This window comes from Bos indicus x Bos taurus, chromosome 2 (genome assembly GCF_003369695.1).
Source record: "Bos indicus x Bos taurus breed Angus x Brahman F1 hybrid chromosome 2, Bos_hybrid_MaternalHap_v2.0, whole genome shotgun sequence".
NCBI lineage: Eukaryota > Metazoa > Chordata > Mammalia > Artiodactyla > Bovidae > Bos > Bos indicus x Bos taurus.
Window position 1 is genome coordinate 89343081 of NC_040077.1, and position 20233 is coordinate 89363313.

Consider the following 20233-nt stretch of genomic DNA (forward strand, 5'->3'; position numbering starts at 1 on the left):
TGCTTATTTAACTTATATGCAGAGCACATCATGAGACATGCTGGGCTGGAGGAAGCACAAGCTGGAATCAAGATTGCCGGGAGAAATATCAGTAACCTCAGATATACAGATGACACCACCCTTATGGCAGAAAGTGAAGAACTAAAGAGCCTCTTGATGAAAGTGAAAGAGGAGAGTGAAAAAGTTGGCTTAAAGCTCAACATTCAGAAAACTAAGATCATGGCATCCCAGTCCCATCACTTCATGGCAAATAGATGGGGAAGAGTGGAAACAATGTCAGACTTTATTTTTGGGGGCTCCAAAATCACTGCAGATGGTGATTGCAGCCATGAAATTAAAAGACACTTACTCCTTGGAAAGAAAGTTATGACCAACCTAGATAGCATATTCAAAAGCAGAGACATTACTTTGCCAACAAAGGTCGGTCTAGTCAAAGCTATGGTTTTTCCAGTGGTCATATATGGATGTGAGAGTTGGACTGTGAAGAAAGCTGAGTGCTGAAGAATTGATGCTTTTGAACTGTGGTGTTGGAGAAGACTCTTGAGAGTCCCTTGGACTGCAAGGAGATACAACCAGTCTATCCTAAAGGAAATTGGTCCTGGGTGTTCATTGGAGGGACTGATGTTGAAGCTGCAACTCCAATACTTTGGCCACCTGATGAGAAAAACTGACTCATTGGAAAAGACCCTGATGCTGGGAAAGATTGAAGGCAGGAGGAGAAGGGGACAACAGAGGATGAGACGGTTGGATGGCATCACTGACTCGATGGACATGGGTTTGGGTGGACTCCAGGAGTTGGTGATGGACAGGGAGGCCTGGCGTGCTGCGGTTCATGAGGTTGCAAAGAGTCGGACATGACTGAGCAACTGAACTGAACTGAATTTTAATTTTGGCAGAAAATCAGAACGGACATCATCATGGATGCCTGCTGCAGTCTAAATCCGGCCATCGATATTGGGCAGGTAGGTGCTGCCCCACCTGGATGGATGCCTCTTTTTGAGAGTCATTGTGGGGTCGGTAAAGGCCTTCTGAAAAGCACACAATATCAGAGCTTGGCATTTTCCCTCTTCAGATTGAAGGTGCGTTTATTCAGGGAATGGGCCTTTATACCACTGAAGAGCTGAAATATTCCCCAGAAGGTGTCCTGTACTCTCGAGGCCCAGATGAGTACAAAATTCCAACCATCAGCGATGTCCCAGAGGAATTTAATGTCTCCTTGTTGCCATCATCACAAACTCCACTAACCATCTATTCATCCAAGGTAAGCATTCAAACCTACAACTACACAATGTGCTTTTAAAAACACACACTACCTTTCCTGTAGAACAACTAGTTAACCCACACAGGATTTTTACATTTTAAGTGATGCTAGGATTTCTAAGAGTATGCAAGCTTCACTCAGTCAGTCAGTCAACAAACAATTATTGAAAATTATTTTATGTAAGATGCTGTGCTAGGAGTTGGTGAAAAAGACCTGCCCTTCAACTACAGTGGCTGATGGTCTAGTGTAGAAGCCTCTAAAACAAATGTTCTTCCTTGCAGGGCCTGGGGGAGTCTGGGATGTTCCTGGGGTCATCCGTGTTCTTTGCCATCACTGATGCTGTGGCTGCAGCTCGCAAAGAAAGAGACATAGCTGAGGACTTCACAGTGAAGAGCCCAGCGACTCCAGAATGGGTTCGAATGGCCTGTGCAGATCGGTTCACAGAAATGGTATGGAATTACTGTTTATTTTCCTAAAAGGTGATTTTTCTATATCTTGAATCTTAGACTACTCAGGTAAATTATAAGATTATATATAAATTTTATATATAAATTATAAAAAATTTATAAGATACAAAATATATGTTATATTATAAATTATATATAATTTACTTGGGTAAATTATCATCAAATTATAAGAGCACATTATAAGATACAAGCTCATCAAGTATAAGATGATAAAAATAATCACACAAATACCTTTTAGTATATGTAGTAATTTAAACTTTATGAAAAGCATTTCCCCATCTGTTATGTAACTTAATCATCTGGGCAACCTTTTTTTTTTTCTGTTTTTAAATTTATTTATTTTTAATTGAAGGATAATTGCTTTAAATATTGTGTTGGTTTTTGCCATACATCAACATGAATCAGCCATAGGTATACATATGTCCCCTCCCTCTTGAACCTCCCTCCCACCCCACCCCATGGGCAATCTTTAAGTAGGATAATTTATGGTGCTTCAGAAACAAATAGCTAAATATGAAACAACAGACCATTTTCACCAAACCATTCTAAATATTCCCTCCCTCTATCCTACCTAATCTATCCAATTCTTCAACAAAAACAAATACACAAAAAATAACCCAGGTCAAGGAGAAGTATTTGATAATGTCACTTTCCACGTCCTCTGTACAAACACAGAGTATACCCAGTCTGTCTTTTATTCAGGAAACATGTGGTCTCATGTCCCGCTGATGCTTCTCCACTTCATTTCATTTCATAGCAGTGCCTCCCAGCCCAGGGGTGAGGATTTGGGAGCCATCTGCTATACACATGTGCACACAGCAACGCCAGCCTGCTGGCTGGGGCAGACACTCGGTAGTGGGTGGGTCATTGGTTCCACCCTGCACTGATTTCCTCATAGCTTCCTTACATCAACAGTAATGGTAGTTCACACTGACTAGATATTTTACAGATTATCTCACTACTCATTCCTACAACTCTATCAGGTAACTACTATGATTTTCTTCATGTTACTATTGAGGAAACTGAGGTATAGTAATTTACCCAAGGTCAAGACTCAAGCCCAGACCATCTGGCTCCAAAGAAGTAATAACTGCCTCCTAGAGAGAAAAGAACTGATTCTCTACTTCTTAAAAGAAATGTGTGTTTTCATAACTATATTAAAGGAAACCCAAATACTTAACTGACCTCCTTAAAACAGCCAGCCATAGAGTGAAAGAACAAAGTGACTCAGGATTTAGGAATATTACTTAAAGGAATGTTTCATAACTACTCATTCCCTTCCCCTGCGTGATCCAGTCCTCTCCCCATCTCCAAATCTGACTCAGCATTTCATGGACTCCAATAATACTGACCATCCTGGATTTCCCTCCGTCTCCCAGAGATGGTTCTGCCCCTCAGGCTGACCCTCAGCCAATTGCACTGTCCACAGAAAGAATTCCAATCATCTGCCTCAGGCCAGTCCCTGCTCAGATGGTCAAGGCCAGAGACCCCACCCTCCTTCACCGCAGGGACTCCTCTGGGCTGTTCAGGCCTGGAGAGCCATGTCTGCCCATTCGCAACAGCACCAATGACACGAAACTGCAGAATCATGTGACCTCCACTCCCAAAAGCACAAGCATTTCTGACCCTTAAACAGAAGTCCTCCATCACCTTTTGCAGTAATAAATATCCTTTTCTGAAATGGGGCAGATTCGGGTAACCAAAAAAACACAACAGAAGATACTAATCTTCCTTTCTTGCCTGGTTGAACATGTTCAGCCTTCAAATGTCCCAGCTTTTAGAAAATGAATTTCTTCATTTCCAAGACTTCAGGCCGCTTTTAATAGTCCAGTTGTCTGGCAGTCACTCCGTCACATGCAATGATAAAATGTGAATCACTTTAATTTCATTCACCATTTGAAACTCAGCCTGTCAGCTACCTGGCCCATGTAAGGAGGCCACATTTTCTCCCAAATCTGATGGTTTCATGGTAAGATTAATAAATGTCTTCATGGATATAAAGCATGTACTGATTTGTACACCCATCAACTAAATGATCACAGTCAATGTGAGAGTGACCTCTCATTTTCTAAAATATAAGTATTTTAGAATGAGTATTAAAATCAGAGATCAGATCAGTCGCTCAGTCGTGTCTGACTCTTTGCGACCCCATGAATCGCAGCACGCCAGGCCTCCCTGTCCCTCACCAACTCCCGGAGTTCACTCAGACTCACGTCCATCGAGTCAGTGATGCCATCCAGCCATCTCATCCTCTGTTGTCCCCTTCTCCTCTTGCCCCCCCAATCCCTCCCAGCATCAGAGTCTTTTCCAATGAGTAAACTCTTCGCATGAGGTGGCCAAAGTACTGGAGTTTCAGCTTTAGCATCATTCCTTCCAAAGAACTCCCAGGGCTGATCTTCTTCAGAATGGACTGGTTGGATCTCCTTGCAGTCCAAGGGACTCACAAGAGTCTTCTCCAACACCACAGTTCAAAAGCATCAATTCTTTGGTGCTCAGCCTTCTTCATAGTCCAACTCTCACATCCATACATGACCACAGGAAAATACTCATTCTAAATATCACCTCATATTATAATCTATATTTCATATTACAAACCTCATTTGCATAACAAGTATTTTTATCTTCATAAAAGTCACATATGTCCATTATGGAAAAACTAGAAAATGCTGAAAAGAATAAGATTAAAGTTAAAATCAGCCCTAATCCTGCTAACCAAAAATAACCATAATAACCATAACATAACCATTTGGGTTATGTGTATATATATTTATAAATACACACATATGCACACTTTTAACCACATTTTAAATCATATAGGGTTTTTTATTTATTTAAAGTTTTATTGTAGTTTAGTTTGCTTACAATGTTCTGTCAGTTTCTGCTGTATAGCAAAGTGAATGTTATACATATTCATATAGGTTTGTATATATATATATCCTATTTATATACTCATTTTACAAAATCGGGATATCCCTAATATAAATATTTTAAAATATTTGAATAGTATAATGGGGAGTGACTCGGTTGAGCCTGCATTCACAAGAAATCTGGATTGAGAAGATCATTTTCCCATGCAACGTCACTCAAAAAATATAGTTGCTTAAACCCAAAGAGAAAATACCTGGCAAAAATTGTTTATCCTCCAAACTTATCATCTTTATTTATAGCCACTGGAACAAGTTTTAGAGGCAGGAACAGGGCAGAAGTTTTAACTTCTTAATACCAACCCTCCTGTTATTAAGGTTACTTAGAACATGTTGAGAAAGACCATTTATCTTTCATTCTTATCCAACCCTCAATATTCCTAGCAATTCCACTGACCTCACGTATATCTGAATCAATGAGAATACAGCCTTCTTCAAATTCTTGACAAGACTTGGGTGACCCAATGGTTTCTCTCTTCTAGCCTACAAACCTCCTCAACTGTAGGTCAGCAGAAAGAGAACAATTAGAGCCAGACTTGAGTGGAGCCTCCTGAAAGAGACAGCGAGGAGGAAGTCCTGGTTCTCAGTTTAACAAAGGGAACCAGAAACACATGAATATAGATTCTACTGCCACTTCCTGTCCCAGGAAATGTCAGTATTCCTCCATCCATATAGTAACACAAACCGGAAACCTTGGACTTGGCTCAACATTTCTCTTTCTCATACTCAGTAGCTAGTCCCTCATCACACCCTGTCAGTTTGAGCCCCTAACAATCTCTTCCACCAGTCATGTTCCTGTTGTTGTTCAGTCACTAAATAATGTCCAACTTTTTGTGACCCCATGAACTGCAGCATGCCAGGCCTCTCTGTCCTTCACTTTTTCCCTGAGTTTGCTCAAACTCATGTCCATTGAGTCAGCTGCCATCAGATGCCATCCAACCATCTCATCCTGTGTTGCTCCCTTCTCCTCTTGCCCTCAATCTTTCCCAGCATCAGGGTCTTTTCTAATGAGTCAGTGCTTTGCACCCTGGACTCTGCAGGTTTCTAGGTTGCAGACCAGTTACAGACCTCATAACTGGTCTGTAGGCTAGAACAGAGAAACTGTTGGATCACCCAAGTCTTGTCAAGGATTTGAAAAAGGCTGTCTTCCCATTGATTCAAGTATACATGAGGTCAGTTTATTTTCCTCCATTTCTATTGACTTCATGTCTAACCACTATGTCATTCATGCATTAAACATTTATTGAGGATCTAATACATGCCTGGCATTAATCTAGGTGCTGAGAATACAGCAGTGAATCAAACAGAGAGTGATCTCTACCTTCAAGAAGCTTACTTTCTAGAGACTCTAAGTCCAACTTCCATCTCTCTAGCCTGGGTCAAAGCAGCCTTGTAACTGGTCTCCCTACACCCACTGCCACCAGAGATGTGTCGTATGACAAACATGATCGTGTCCTTCTAGCATGTACACAAGGTGAGAAATTTCCCATCACTCTTAGGATAAAGATAAAGCTGTTTATGTTGCCCTGCCAAGCCTATAAACCTGCAGAGTTCAGCCTGGCCAGCACTCCCCCACTTCTCCAGCCACATGAGGTACCCTACCTTGCCTTGTCTCTCCACCTCAGCTACACTTGCTTTCATCTGTCTGTTCCACATGTCAAGGACAGAGGCCTCCACCAGCTCTTCCTGCTGCTTGGAATCATCTTCTTGCTTTTCCTCACTCAGCTAATCCCCCTCCTTACCTTTCATGTCTTATTTAAATTCAAGAAATTAAATGATATTTCCCTTCTTCCACAGTTTGAGGTTCAGGAGTATAGTGGTGAACTAGACTCACAGGCACCTCTCTCTAGCTGTTTACAGCATAGCAGAGAGGGAAGATAATTGCTGTAAAGTATAAGTGCTTGCCCAACTCTGGGTTATCCCTGAGTGTCAACAGGACAAACTTTTGTAACTTAACCTTAACCTTTTCTTACAGTCAAAGGGGTAAGAGATGAGGCCCAGCTTTGATCATTCATCCTACAATCCATTCATTCATCTAGCATACCTACTCAGCCCTTTCCATGTGCCAAGCACTGCTGGGAACTAAAAAAAACACTGAGATAGTCAGTCTCTGCCACATGGATCCTACATTCTATTGGTAAAACCAGACAGTCAACAAGTAAAGAAATACACAATATAATTTCAGGTGGTGATAAATATTGTCACACAAAACAGAAGAGTAGGTGGCTAGCATGTGATAGATTATTTTAGATTATTAAAGAAGCTTTCTCTGGAGTATTCATGTTTGATCTGAGGCCTAAATGAAGTGGAGGAACAAGCATGAAGCTGGTAAGGGTGTATTCCAGGCAGAGAATAACCAGTGCAAATGCCCTGGGGCAGTTCTGATCTTGGCTCCCTGGTAGAAAAAACTTACAACTGAAAGGCTGCAGCTGTTGTTTTCCATGGCAGAGAGATAAAAGAAATAGAAATATGTGGTCAAGCCACTCTATCTTCACATCTTTGGGTGAAACCTGAATAGTTCTTATCCAGTCAGCAGTTTCCTAGCAACTAGCCTCTATCACAATGCAGATCTACTGCTTCAGATCTTTAGAAACTGTTGTTCATTCACACAGCAGGCCTCCTAAAATTCTTATAGCTTGGCTCTTGACCAGTTTTTTTGGCACAGTAGAGCAAATTTGAACCTGCATTAGAATTTATTGAGATGGCCCAAAAGTTTCTTCAGGTTTTTCAAAAAGTTTGTTCGGGTTTTTCTGTGAGATGTCACCAAACGAAATTTTTGGACAACCCAATACATTTGCTCCAACTACAATGTAGCTTTTTAGTTGACATATGTAAGGATTCACACTGGCATACAACACTGTACTATGAAACCAATTTTTTTTAGAAACAGATACTGATACTTTTTGTATTTGGTCTGTGAATACTTTTGTCAAAAGACAATTTGTTCTACAAGTAAGAAGGTGAGACAGTCGGAAGGTCTGTATACTAGAACATGAGCATTGGAAAGTCCCAGATCTCTTCTTTTAATAACTTTCTTATAACCACAAGGTAAATAAAAACCAGTGTATAGCTACTTCTTCAACAGAAATGATGGTTAAACATTCTGTATTTTTCCTTTGGAATTAAGTAAAATAATGCATGTAAAAATACTGTGTGAATACAAGTCACTACGTAAATATTACAGTTCTGGTCTCCACCAAATATCCATAACTGCTAATGACCTTTTTTCAAAATATGCCTCTCCCAGAGGCTTAAAAAGACTTTCCACATTAAATCAAGCTGACCTGCTGAGGGCAGGAAAAAAGAAAAAACAGCCCTTAACACTTAGCAGCCACTTTCATGGATAACTGGCTTTAAGCATCAGTGAGAAGCAGGCATTGGTAAGAAGCCTGGAGCTTTTTTAAAAATCTTTCGTCTGCACCCAGCGGCCAAAAGGGACCTTGGTTCCTGGACCAGGAATCAAACCCATGCCCTCTGCATTGGTAGCATGGAGTCTTAACCACTGGACCACCAGGGAAGTCCCTGGAGCATTTTTGTTGTAAAAAGTTCTACAAATTGAATAATCATATGAAAAATTTTTTTGACCAGTATGACAAAAAAAAATGTATATGACGAGTATGGTTACCTTGCTTACAGTAGTTAACTGTTGCTCTTATCCATGGGCCCTTTCTCAGGGGGTTCCCTCCTGGTCAGAACAGTGTTGCTGGTGTTAGTTTCTGCTCTGAGCTCAACAGAGCAGCCTGGCTCAAACAGACACCATCAGAAATATCATTCCTATACAAAATTTCCTTTTTAGTGATGGGAGAGAGAGAATTGTAATTCTTGGGAAATGTATTTTGTAAAGTCATTTAAAATAGGACAAGGAACAAAAGAGGACATTTCCTTTAAAGGTATACAGAAAATGCCTAATCAACACTTTCAAATTAGGACTTTCCTTAGAAACAATTTCATTAAAAAACAACTTTATGATTCAGAGACATGAAGGAAGCCACAATCTTAAAAATTAGAAAAATTATGCTTTCTAGAATTTGTCCTGCCCTGTAATTCTATAAAGTTGGCAAATGTCTTTTTTCTGAAGACCTTTACCTTCTCCACTTTGAAAACCTAAAACATAACCAGTTCAGAGAGGGCAGGAGGGAGGAGTATTAAAATTAAAAGATACAAAAAAACTACTGGACTTCCCTGGGGGTCCAGTGGTTAAGACTCCACAATCCTAAATGCAGGAGGTGTGGGTTCAATCCCTGGTTAGGGAATAAAGACCCCACATGCTGTCTGGTACAGTCAAAAAATTTTTTTAAAGATACAAGCTACTATGTATTGGGTTGGCCAAAAAGTTCACTTGGGTTTTCCCATAATAACAACCCAATATAAAATAAATAAGCAACAAGAATATATTGTACAGCACAGGGAAATATAGCTACTATTTTGTAATAACTTTAAATGGAGTATAATCTATAAAAATGTTGAATCACTATGTTGGACACGTGAAACTAATAAAATATTGTAAATCAATTTATACTTTGATTTGAAAAAAACTAGAAAAAAAAAAAAAAAACCCTAAAACAGCCTCCTTTCACCTACTCTTCTCCCTCTACCTCATTAGGACCCATGTCTCATTTTCCCTCCCTGCTTCTTTTGCATTTCTAGGTGCACACACTCTGTGAGAGTTGGCAACATTAAAAGTGCCACCTGTTTAGCTCAGCAAAGGAAGCCCTTCCTGACGATGAAAAAGGAAAGGCGTGTGAGCATTTCCTGTGCTGTGACAAGCCTACTTTACTTGCACTGTTCTCAGCTGGTTTGCCCCCAAATGCTAGTCCTCAACCCCATATCCTACCCACACACAGGCTTGCGTTCCTCTGAGCAGGGGGAGATGTACTGCCAGTCCTACAAGCCTGTATGCCCTTTCCTTATGGTTTTGGAACCTACTCCAGCAACGTGTGGAAACATGCAGTATCTAGCCTGTTCTGCCGGAAGCTGAGCCACAGACGATCAGCAGGACCTTAAAACAGCACAGTCATGCCTCAGTCACATGGATTCTGTGATACAGAGCACAGATACAGATCGCACGACTTGGGCTACTGCAACAGCTTCCGCAGAACACTGAGCCTGTGATCCTGCTCCCATGAGAGGCACACACAGGCAGATAGGCGGGACACACACATACACACACACACACACATACACACACACACCTTCACACATTCAGACAGGCATGAACTCGCCCATTCTTCACCACCTCCTCCTCCTCCCTGCCTCTCATGGTGTCTTGGAAGACGTTGAACATGCTTGTTCCAGGAGGCAACACGTGGTAACACTTCATACAGTGACCTTTCTTACTGCTGAAGGGGATGATCTGATACTGTTAGTGAATATGTATTTTTGCATCTAAAAATTCTTCTACCTGGTCTCTGGAAGGTTGCTCCTTTAGTCTGGCAAAACTGGAGGCATCCCTCAGATTAAGAGAGGGAATAAGGGATGCAGAATGGGAAAAAGGAAAAAGGCAGCCATCTTACCCAGTCAGGGAAAGGAGTTATGACGCAATTTCTTAGCGTTGTGATTAAGATATGGCCCTGGAGTCAAAGGCACTGGGGTTGTGATCCCAGCCCTAATTTTTTTTTTAATTTGTTTTTAATTGAAGGGTAATTGCTCTACAACATTGTGTTGATTTCTGCCATACATCAACATGAATCAGCCATCCAGCCTACTTTTGATGATGCATTTAACCACTCATAATTTAATTTCTTTATAAAATGGCAGGAAACGTTCGTGGAGAGAATAACTGTAGTTTCCTTACAGCGTTGTTAAAAGGTTTGAATAAAACACATGAAAAGCATTTAGCAGCTGTCACACGTGGTAAATGGTCAATACACACTGATGATGATGATGACTGGGTCAGAAGTCCCCAGGGCTACCTTCAGTTCTGATGACTCAGTGATGGACTCACAGAACTCAGAAAGCTGTTATTCGTGGTAATGGCTTATTACAGTGAAAGGGTATAGATTAACATCTTCAAAGGCAAAGGCACATGGGGCAAAGTCCAGGAGAGACCAGGTGAGGCTTTCAGGTGTCTTCTTCCAGTGGAGTCACACAGAGAGCCACCTGCTTTCCCCAGCAACAATGTGGAAGAAGAAGATACATGAAGTATTGCCAGCCAGGGAAGCTCGGCTGAGCCTTGGTGTCCAGGAGTTTTATTAGGGATCAGTCACATAGGCACAGGTTGTGTGCAAAGCTGACCTTAGTCACTCAGTGTCCAGCCCTTCCAGAAGTCAAGTGATATTATTAAGACCTCAGGTAAACAAAGGCACTCTTACAAGGCAGGATAGTCCAAGGACTAGGGTGTTACTCCCAGGAGTTGGTCAAAGGCTAACCCTTTCTTCGGAATGTGCAGCGTTTGGAAAATGGAGGCCTCCTGAGTTCATCCTTTCCTGCACAATGAGGGTGATAAACAATCCTGGATTGATGACACTAGGCACTGAAACCAGTGAGACTGGGCACAGATATACTTCAGAAGGTTTAGCTATAAGTGGAATCAGTCTTGACCACCAAAGTCAATATATTGCCTTAGTCATAGCTATCAAGAACCAACAGGGAGAAAGAGGAAGAGGGAGAAAGGGAATGATGGCCCTAAACAAGGGAGAAGTGAAAGAGAAGATCATGAAAGGCCAGCGAAGATCTGTTTACATCCCAGAGCTGAGATCCTTGAGGGAAAAAGGGAAATTGGGTCCTTGCTCAAGAAGCTAGGGAGTCGGTGAGACCCAAGAAGACTGGGGTAGCAAGAGAATGAGTACTGATCTGAGTCCCAAAGTAGAAGAGTACCCCAGGAACCCAGGTCTGGTGACAAGAATAGGAAACAGGTTTTTGGAGAGACTAAAATTTAACAGAAGAGTTGACCTGAATCTACCTCAGACGAGACTGAGGAGCTTTGTCCTGCATCCAGCCCAGTCCAGGTGGAACAGGCTGACCCTAAATTAGACAGCCAAGTAAATCCTAGTGCAGCAGTTAGGTTAGAGAATCGGGGAAGTCCCTCTCAGGAGGGCAAACTAGCCCTCTGTTTACATTTCAATACAGTTTGAGAGTAAACAGTAAGAATGGGGCTGGTAAAGATATCCTGACACGCTAGGAGTTGGGCTGTGTTTTTGTTTGTGGTTTTCTGTCCTCTTTTTGTGTTTTTTTTTGTGTGTGTGTGTGTGAAATAAATATCAGGAGACAAGCTTTCTGAAATCTTCATCACTTTTCATTATTTACAGAAAGTTTTTTATGTTTTTAACACTTTTGTAACTAAAAGTCAACTCTTTAAACAAAAACATGAACGCAGAGGAGGCGGGAATGTACATTCTGTTTATTCTGCTTTGGGGCAAACCCAGCAGAGAGAATTCTGCAGATGGGAGCTGCGGACCAGAAGGAAGAAGGACAAATAGGTTAAATTCTTGGGGCTTCTAGCCTGGAATAGAGAAATGGGCCGGAGTTTAACTGGAGCCAAATCACTGGGCTAGGCATGTAGACAGGGCTCTTCTCAGATCCCTGCAAAGGAGTCTGGGTCTGTAAACTACAAGCAACTGTCAGCCTAACCACTTTGCCCTTCCCATCCTCCTCCCACAAAGTTTTTCGTTGGATTTATAATTCTTTTGGGGATTCACATCTGAGAGGCAGAGAAGATAGGTAAAAAATCCAAAAAAGTCAAAGTGTCAGTCGCTCAGTCACGTGCAACTCTTTGTGACCACATGGACTGTATCCAGCCAGGCTCTTCTGTCCATAGAATTCTCCAGGCAAGAATACTGGAGTGGATAGCCATTCCCTTCTCCAGGAGATCTTCTCAATCCAGGGATCAAACTGAGGTCTTCTGCTTGCAGGCAGATTCTTTCCCGTCTGAGCCACCAGAGTGTACCCTCTTAATTAGCAATGTAATGATCAGCAGAGATGACAGCACTGACCGCCTATCTTTTCAGAGTTGTCATTTGAAAGGAATGGTACAATCCCATTCCCCAGGAAAATCCTGCTGCTTCCCATCAGAAACATCTTTCAAAACCTACAGATTTGATATCATTTTCCTGGTGAAATATTACAAAGGTATTATGATGTTTAGTATTTAATTTACTTTCTTTCTTAGATCCCAAGAGATGATCCTAAGACATTTAAACCCTGGTCTATCACCGTAGCATAACACTGCTGTCATTGCCTTAAAGGTAAGATCAATAAGCTGAAAGAGAATTACTCAAAATGACAAGATCAGCTAGTCCAGTGGTTTTCAAGTTGTGTTCTGTGATATCTTAGGATTGCACAAGTGTGTAAATCAAGTTTCCTTTTTAAACCCCTTTTTTAAAATTAATATTTATTGGAGTATAGTTGTTTCTTTTTTAATCTTATCCAATATTTTCAATATTTATTTATTTGGCTGCACTGGGTCTTAGCTGCAACATGCAGAATCTTTTAGTTGTGGCATTCAAGATCTAGTTCCCTGACCAGGGATCGATCCTGGGCCTCCTGCATTGGGAGCATGGAGTCTTAGCCACTGACCCATCAGGGAAGTCCCTGAGTCTTTAACTATCTTCCTTTACCTGCAATTTCAAATTTTTGCACTCTTCAGAGTAGCATATGTATTTGCTTTATGTGCTGAACATTGACCTTACTAAATTTATTCCACACTAAAATCATATATGTGTGTGTGTTCCCCGTAACATTTTAAATCTCTGCTAAAAAAGTATCAAAACTAGATTTCCTTAATGGCTCAGTGGAAAAGAATCCACCTGCCAATGCAGGGGACATGAGTTTAATCCCTGGTCAGGGAACCGCCTTGGACCAACTAAGCCCATGTGTCACAGCTACTGAGCCTGTGCTCTACAGCCGGGGAGCCACGACTACTGAAGCCTTCCTGCCTTGGGGCCCATATTCCACAACAAGAGAAGCCACTGAAGTGAGAAGCCCAAGCACAATTAGAGAGCAACCCCAACTTTTCGCAAATAGAGAAAGCCAGAGCAGCCATGGAGATCCAGCACAGCCAAAAATAAGTAATCTTTTTTTAAAAACCTCTGATCTCATTTTATATGACCTCTCTGATTCTTATTTTATAAATGAAGATATGGAGGGCAAGAGAGAATAAATAACTCCCTAAATGTACTTATTCAAATCTGTGAAGCTTACAGTTCATTTTGTCAACTACTTATTGTTCTTTTCAAAGTTGAGATTTGTACCCCTTTATAATTATTATCTTTTCTTTTTTCCCAGGAGTTTCAGTTTTTCACAAGTGAAAAGATGGTTTGTTAATGCTAACTGGACTCCAAACTGATATTCTTGTACTGTTGTGTGGGGGTGGAACACACAAAATTTAGAAATATTATTCAGGTTTTATTATATTAAAAAGATGAATCATTACTTCCAAATTGTTGACTTAGACTTTCTAGCCTAAAGGCCACCAATCAAACACTGCACTTGTCACAGCAAGGAGCATAACGTTGATTTTTTCTGAAGATATCATGTAAATATTGCTGTGAAAGCAAAATTTCCCTTTGTGTACCCATCCAATCTAACTAAACTAGTAATCCAGGTTACAATTCTACAATGAAAGATACTTCTCAGCGGATGAACATGTGATTAGTTTTCCCAGAGATGTGTTTGATTCAGTTGTAAGGACACCATAAAAGTCCTAAAGGTTTTGTATCATTTTGTTTTTACTGTGGAGTAGCTATGAGCATTGGACAGCAAAGGAATATTTTCCTCATGTAGGTCAGCTATGCAACTGGTTAACATTCTTTTGGAATTTGGAGGGGAAAAACAATGTAAAAACATTTTTAATATATTATCACAAAACCCTTTATTTTTTTTTAACTTGGTTATGAAAAAGTATCCACTCTGTTATCAGTTTCAGAAATGCTTAATTGCTCAGTTTTCCATATATAGAAGTAGGTGCCATGGAGCTGGACCATAAAGAAGGTAGAATGCCAAAAAATTGATGCCTTTGAACTGTGGTGCTGGAGAAGACTCTTGAAAGTCCCTTGGAAAGCAAGGAGATCAAACCAATCAATCTTAAAAGAAATCAACCATGAATACTCATTGGAAGGACTGATGCTGAAGCTGAAGCTCCAGTATTTTGCTCATCTGATGCAGACAACTCCTTGGAAAAGTCCTTGATGCTGGGAAAGATTGAGGGCAGAAGGAGAGGAGGGTGACAGAGAATGAGATGACTGAATGGCATCACCGATGCAATGGACATGAACTTGGGCAAACTTCCAGAGATGGGAGGGACAGGGAGGCCTGGTGTGCTATACTCCATGGGGTTGCAAGGATTCGGAGACGACTGGGTGACTGAACTACAACGAAAACAACGTAGAGGAAAAGAATCCTGAATTGTAATCACCTTTATGCTGTAGTTAAAACATGCAGAATCCATCAGATTCCACTGACCTGCATTTTAGGGGCCTTCAGAGAAGGAGAAACCAGCGTATGAATTAGGCCTCATTTGACCAAAAAGTCAGAGGGTAAAATGATGTTCTGTCAACCAGAAGTCATACCATCAGGCTCACAGTCATCTGCAGTGACTCCTGGAGTGAATGAAGGAGGGGAGGCTGAACTGAGAGTGCTGGGTATCTGGGGAAAGAAGGCAAAGATTGGGCATGTAGTCTATTCTGAGGGTCGTTGAAGGCCATGAGCACGTCTTATTGGAGGGACTGGGATGTGGCTGTCCACAGGCCTGTCCAGTGGTGGGAGGCCCCACTGGGCCACAGGAGCCCAAGGGAGGAAGTGGGACAGGAGCACAGAGAAAAAGGAGACAGGAGCAGAAGGGTCATGGGCAGGGCATAAATGATACAAGACTCTTGCCCACTGGAGCAGGAGAGCTGGGAACTTAGTGGGAGTAGCCAGGGTGAAATAAGTTGAAAGTAATAAAGAAAAAATGTTTTGGCTCTTGAAAATAAAATCCTTAACTGTGTAATCTAATATGAATGTGAAAAATGCATGTGTTTTTATCATTTGTGTCATTTTAAATGATGATAAACATAATTTTTTAAAAATTTTGGCCTATTAGGGCTAAGGATTTTTCATTTGTCATGGTTGAGAACTATAAAGCACCAAGAACAGAGGGATCTGAATAAAAATTATTCATGTAAGTTTATGCACTAAAATCTGGATGGCATGGATATAAGTACTTTTTTAAAAAGACATATTTGAAACCACATCCTAAAAACCAGTTCCTTGAGCTCTATAAGGCTTGGTAAAGGATAAAACTTAAAACTTAACTAGAATTTTTGGATAAGTAATACATTCACACAGTTAAAAAAATATATGCAAAGGTGTGCAGGGCAAAGACTTATTCTAATATCACCATCTCATCCAGTTTTTACACAAGTGCAGGGTGTTAAGTGTTAACCATTTTTGTTAGCTACTTTTTACTTTTTTGTCTCCTTCAGAAATAGTTGGTCCCACAATGCCCAGTCACTCATGCCCATTATACCTGCTGGACCCACTGAGCAAGATGCTGTTCCCTTTCTCTGTCTAGACAATTCCACCCCCTTTTCCATGTAAGAACCCTGGTGCCCATAACAGTGAGAAACTGTAATCCTTGACACTCATCTGGACTCTATGAACCCTCCTAGTTCTTCCCCCGGGGTCCTGGGTACACAGAAGGCATTTGTATATTTGCCTTCAGAGCCTGGGTTCTCTGGGTGGGTTTTCTCTCATGTAAATGAAAAAATAGTCTGCTCTCAGCTCAACCCCGGAAACTGTGAAAAACACTTAATCAGTCTCACATAACTGGGTAGACAAGTAGCAAAAATTATGCCTTCTGATTTTCAAGATACCAAAAAGTAAAAAAAAAAAAAAAAGGCAGCAATAGTTGGAGACAGAAAATAAAGGTATCTTCTGTCTCCCTACTCAGGTTGAATGAGTCAATATTAAGAAACCACGGATTGCAAAACGAGAGCGCTGTTTCCCTGGCAGAGTCACTGTAGCAGGACAGATGCCTCCACCCTCTCTTAACTCCACACTGACCGACATCACTGCTAATTTTGCTCCAAACCATTTGGCACAGAGCTGCCAGGCCAATCTTTCTCAATATCTGTAACCATCCACCCTCCCTTGCTAAATGAGTAGCATGCAACAGGAGAGTTTCTTCTTCCAAAAAGGTCTATCCAAACATCGGCAGAGTAGTCATCTGTCATTTTTATCTGCTGGGGGTCTTTTCCTTTGGAAAGTCACCTGTCCTCCACCATGAGGGCTGCTGGGAAAGGCACAGGATAACCTGGGTCAAGAGTCTCTCCGATGAGAATCAGACTCTGGAGTGAGGTACAGAAGGGTAAAAGGATCTCACGGCCCTGGGCCACGTAGAGCACACAAGCTCCACTTACTGAGATCCTCAGATGGGCCCCTATTCCTACATATCTGAAGGCTGGCTTCTTCAGCCCAGCATTCAACTCTGTGAGCTAGAGGGTACCCTTTCCAATTGCACTACTTTCTTAAAAAAAAAAAAAAAAAGAAAAAAAGGGCAGGGGGCAGGGGTGGAATTCCCTGGCAGTCCAGTGGTTAGGACTTGGTGCTTTCACTGCTGTAGCCAGGGTTCAATCCCTGGTCAGGGAAATAAGATCCCGTAAATCGCATGACAAGGCCAAAAAAGAAAAAAAGGTGTTCTTTCCTAGAGCTGTTGCAACAAATAACCATAAACTGAATGTCTTAAATATTTATTTCCTCACATTTCTGGAAGCTAGAATTTTGAAATCAAGCTGTTGACAAAGCCTTGGGTTCTAGAGATGAGCCCCTCCTTGCCTCTTCTGGAGGCTCCTGGCATTCCTTGGCTTGCAGCTGCATCACTCTCTGCCCCCATCATCACACAGTCTTCTTCCCCGTGTGTCTATGCCTACCTCTCTCTGTTTTCTTATTAAAACGTCAATCACTGGATTTGCTGCTACTGCTACTGCTAAGTCGCTTCAGTCATGTCCGACTCTGTGCAACCCCATAGACGGCAGCCCACCAGGCTTCCCCGTCCCTGGGATTCTCCAGGCAAGAACACTGGAGTGGGTTGCCATTTCCTTTTCCAATGCATGAAAGTGAAAAGTGAAAGTGAAGTCACTCAGTCGTGCCTGACTCTTAGCGACCCCATGGACTGCACCCTACCAGGCTCCTCCATTCATGGGATTTTCCAGGCAAAAGTACTGGAGTGGGGTGCCATTATGACCTCATCTTAACTAATTACATTTGCAAAGACACTATTTCCAAACAAAGTCACATTCTGAGGTTCCAGGTAGACATAAATTTGGAGTGACACTATTCACCTCACTACGCCAATAATCTAAGGCTAACAGATACAGTTTGGGATAGAGTGATCTTCCCTCCTTTACTCCCTATTGTACTTGGTTCTTCTTTCTCTCCCACTATCTCTTTGTCTACATATGTATATGCCCTCCCTTTCTGGACAACAGACATTCTTACTGGTGGCAGGGACTATATTTTACTCATCCTTTACCACAGGGTCTATCTTAAACTGATGCTTTACATGTTTGACTACGGAAGAGCAAGCAAATATGCTCTACTCAAACAGAAAGTATTTGTGAAACCTATACTGTGTAACTCAGATACTCATCTAAGGAAGGTAACAAGAAAAAAAATATATTTATTTGACAAAGAAGTCAGGTTACATTGTTATTGAATTAATCTCTTGAATGCATTATTTATATTACTTGTACATGCTAACAAAAATTTCCCAAAACTTGGAAATAAGGGGAAAAAATACTGTGGGATGTTTTGAAGTCATACTCCAGAACTAACAAACCCATTAATGAGTAACCTGATGCTCCAGGGATGCTCTGCCCTTGTGGTGACTATAAGCCACACGTGGCTATTTAGAGCTTGCCTACGTTCGAGCTAAGTCACTTCAGTCGTATCCAACTCTGCAACTGCATGGACTGTAGCCCACCAGACTCCTCTGTCCATGGGGTTTTCTAGGCAAGAATACTGGAGTGGGTAGCCATTTCCTACTCCAGGGGATCTTCCCCACCCAGGGATGGAACCCACATCTCTTATGTCTCCAGCATTGACAGGTGGGCTCTTTACCACTAGTGCCACCCAGGAAGCATTTAGCATTTAATTTTAATTGATTAAATTTAAAAATCAGTTCTCTAGCTGCCTTGGCTACCTATCAAGTACTCAATAGCCATGTGTGGCTGGTGGTTATAATACTGAACAGCACAGAAGAGACCATATTCATCATCCCAGAAAGTTATATTGGACAGAACTGCTCTAAGGAAATGGAACTTCATGTATCTACTATGTATTAGGGTTTACACTCTGACCAAAGTTAGGTCTTGAGGTATGCCGTCGCTAGAAACTGGAAGAGGCAATGATATGGATTCACCCTCAGAGCTTCCAGAAGGAACACAGCCTTACTAACACTTAGATTTTAAGCCCACTGTGACCCATGACCTCCCAACTGTAAGATAATAAATCTGTGTTATTTTAAGCCACCATGTTTGTGGTGATTTGTTACAGCAGCAAGAGAAAACTAATACAGGTGTTAACTAGTAGAACACTGACAAAGTGCAAATGAATTCTGTATAGCTGAAAAGATAATGCCAGTGGCTTCAGGGAGGTTTCTGCCCTGCAGGACATGCAACAGCTTTGTTTTGGAAGTTGTTTGTTTTTCAACCTAACTGTATACCTTTTATTCTGGCATTCTTTTTTCCCCGTATCAGTCCCTCATGTCTTCCTTCCCAGATGTATTTTCTTCTTGGCTCCCTCATTGACTATATCTTTGACCTTGCTCACAACACATTGTGTGATATGAGTCATGGTTTAACATTTTTAAAGTTAGACACTGACATATAGCTAGCAAGGAAAAACAAACAGACACAGGACTCTGAAATTGTTCTATATGTCAGGAGAGCCTATGCAATTTATATAGTAATGGATCTGATGAAGACAGCTCATTTACAATTTAAATGAATAAATTTCATATCCTACAACAAATATAATTTATTGACTAACTGTAACCAGTAGATGACTACATTTCAGGGAGAAGATACAAGGAACTTTGTGTTAACTTTGAACAAGCCCAATGTGATTAACATTAAATGTATAACTAAGGAAGAGCTTCTTCCTTTTTTAACAAATATTACAAGAGCAGAAACTGTAATGTAAGTGAGATCTCCTTCCACCTGTTCAGTCTCTTGGCTCCTTGTGCTCAAGAAAGTACTGTGCTGTGATCAGTCGCTTGAGTTGGCGCCAACTCTTTGCTGCTCCGTGGACTGTAGCCCGCCAGGCTCCTCTGGCCATGAGATTTTCCTGGTAAGAATACTGGAGTGGGTTGCCATGCCCTTCTCCAGAATCTTCCTGACTCAGGGATCAAATCCTCATCTCCTGCATCTCCTGCACTGCAAGCAGATTCTTTACCGCTGAGCTACCAGGGAAGCCTGGCTCAAGAAAGTGCTTGGAGTATAAATGTTCTCCAAGGCTTATCCAACTTAGTACATAGAAAATGCAATGTACTTGCTTTTTCCCTCCCCAGGCCTTTCAAACACCATTATGACAATTATTTATTTATTTTATATTTTTACCCAAAGACAAGATGAATCAAAGTTTGTTGTTGTTTAGTCACTCAGTTG

The 20233-nt window shown here is 41.3% G+C and overlaps 1 protein-coding gene across 3 annotated transcripts in view; it reads left to right on the forward strand.

Moving 5' to 3' along the window:
• The window catches only part of LOC113906061 (aldehyde oxidase 2), a 77840-nt gene extending 62089 nt beyond the window's left edge, over positions 1 to 15751 (forward strand). Inside the window, exons 32-36 of one of the 3 annotated variants that reach the window (XM_027564071.1) lie at positions 897 to 962; positions 1073 to 1261; positions 1543 to 1710; positions 12760 to 12835; positions 13875 to 15751. In XM_027564071.1, the coding sequence (XP_027419872.1) occupies positions 897 to 962; positions 1073 to 1261; positions 1543 to 1710; positions 12760 to 12813 (477 nt within the window). In that variant the 3' untranslated portion in view covers positions 12814 to 12835; positions 13875 to 15751. The other 2 variants (XM_027564073.1, XM_027564074.1) reach the window with 2 other exon arrangements.
• The last annotated feature ends 4482 nt before the right edge of the window (positions 15752 to 20233 follow it).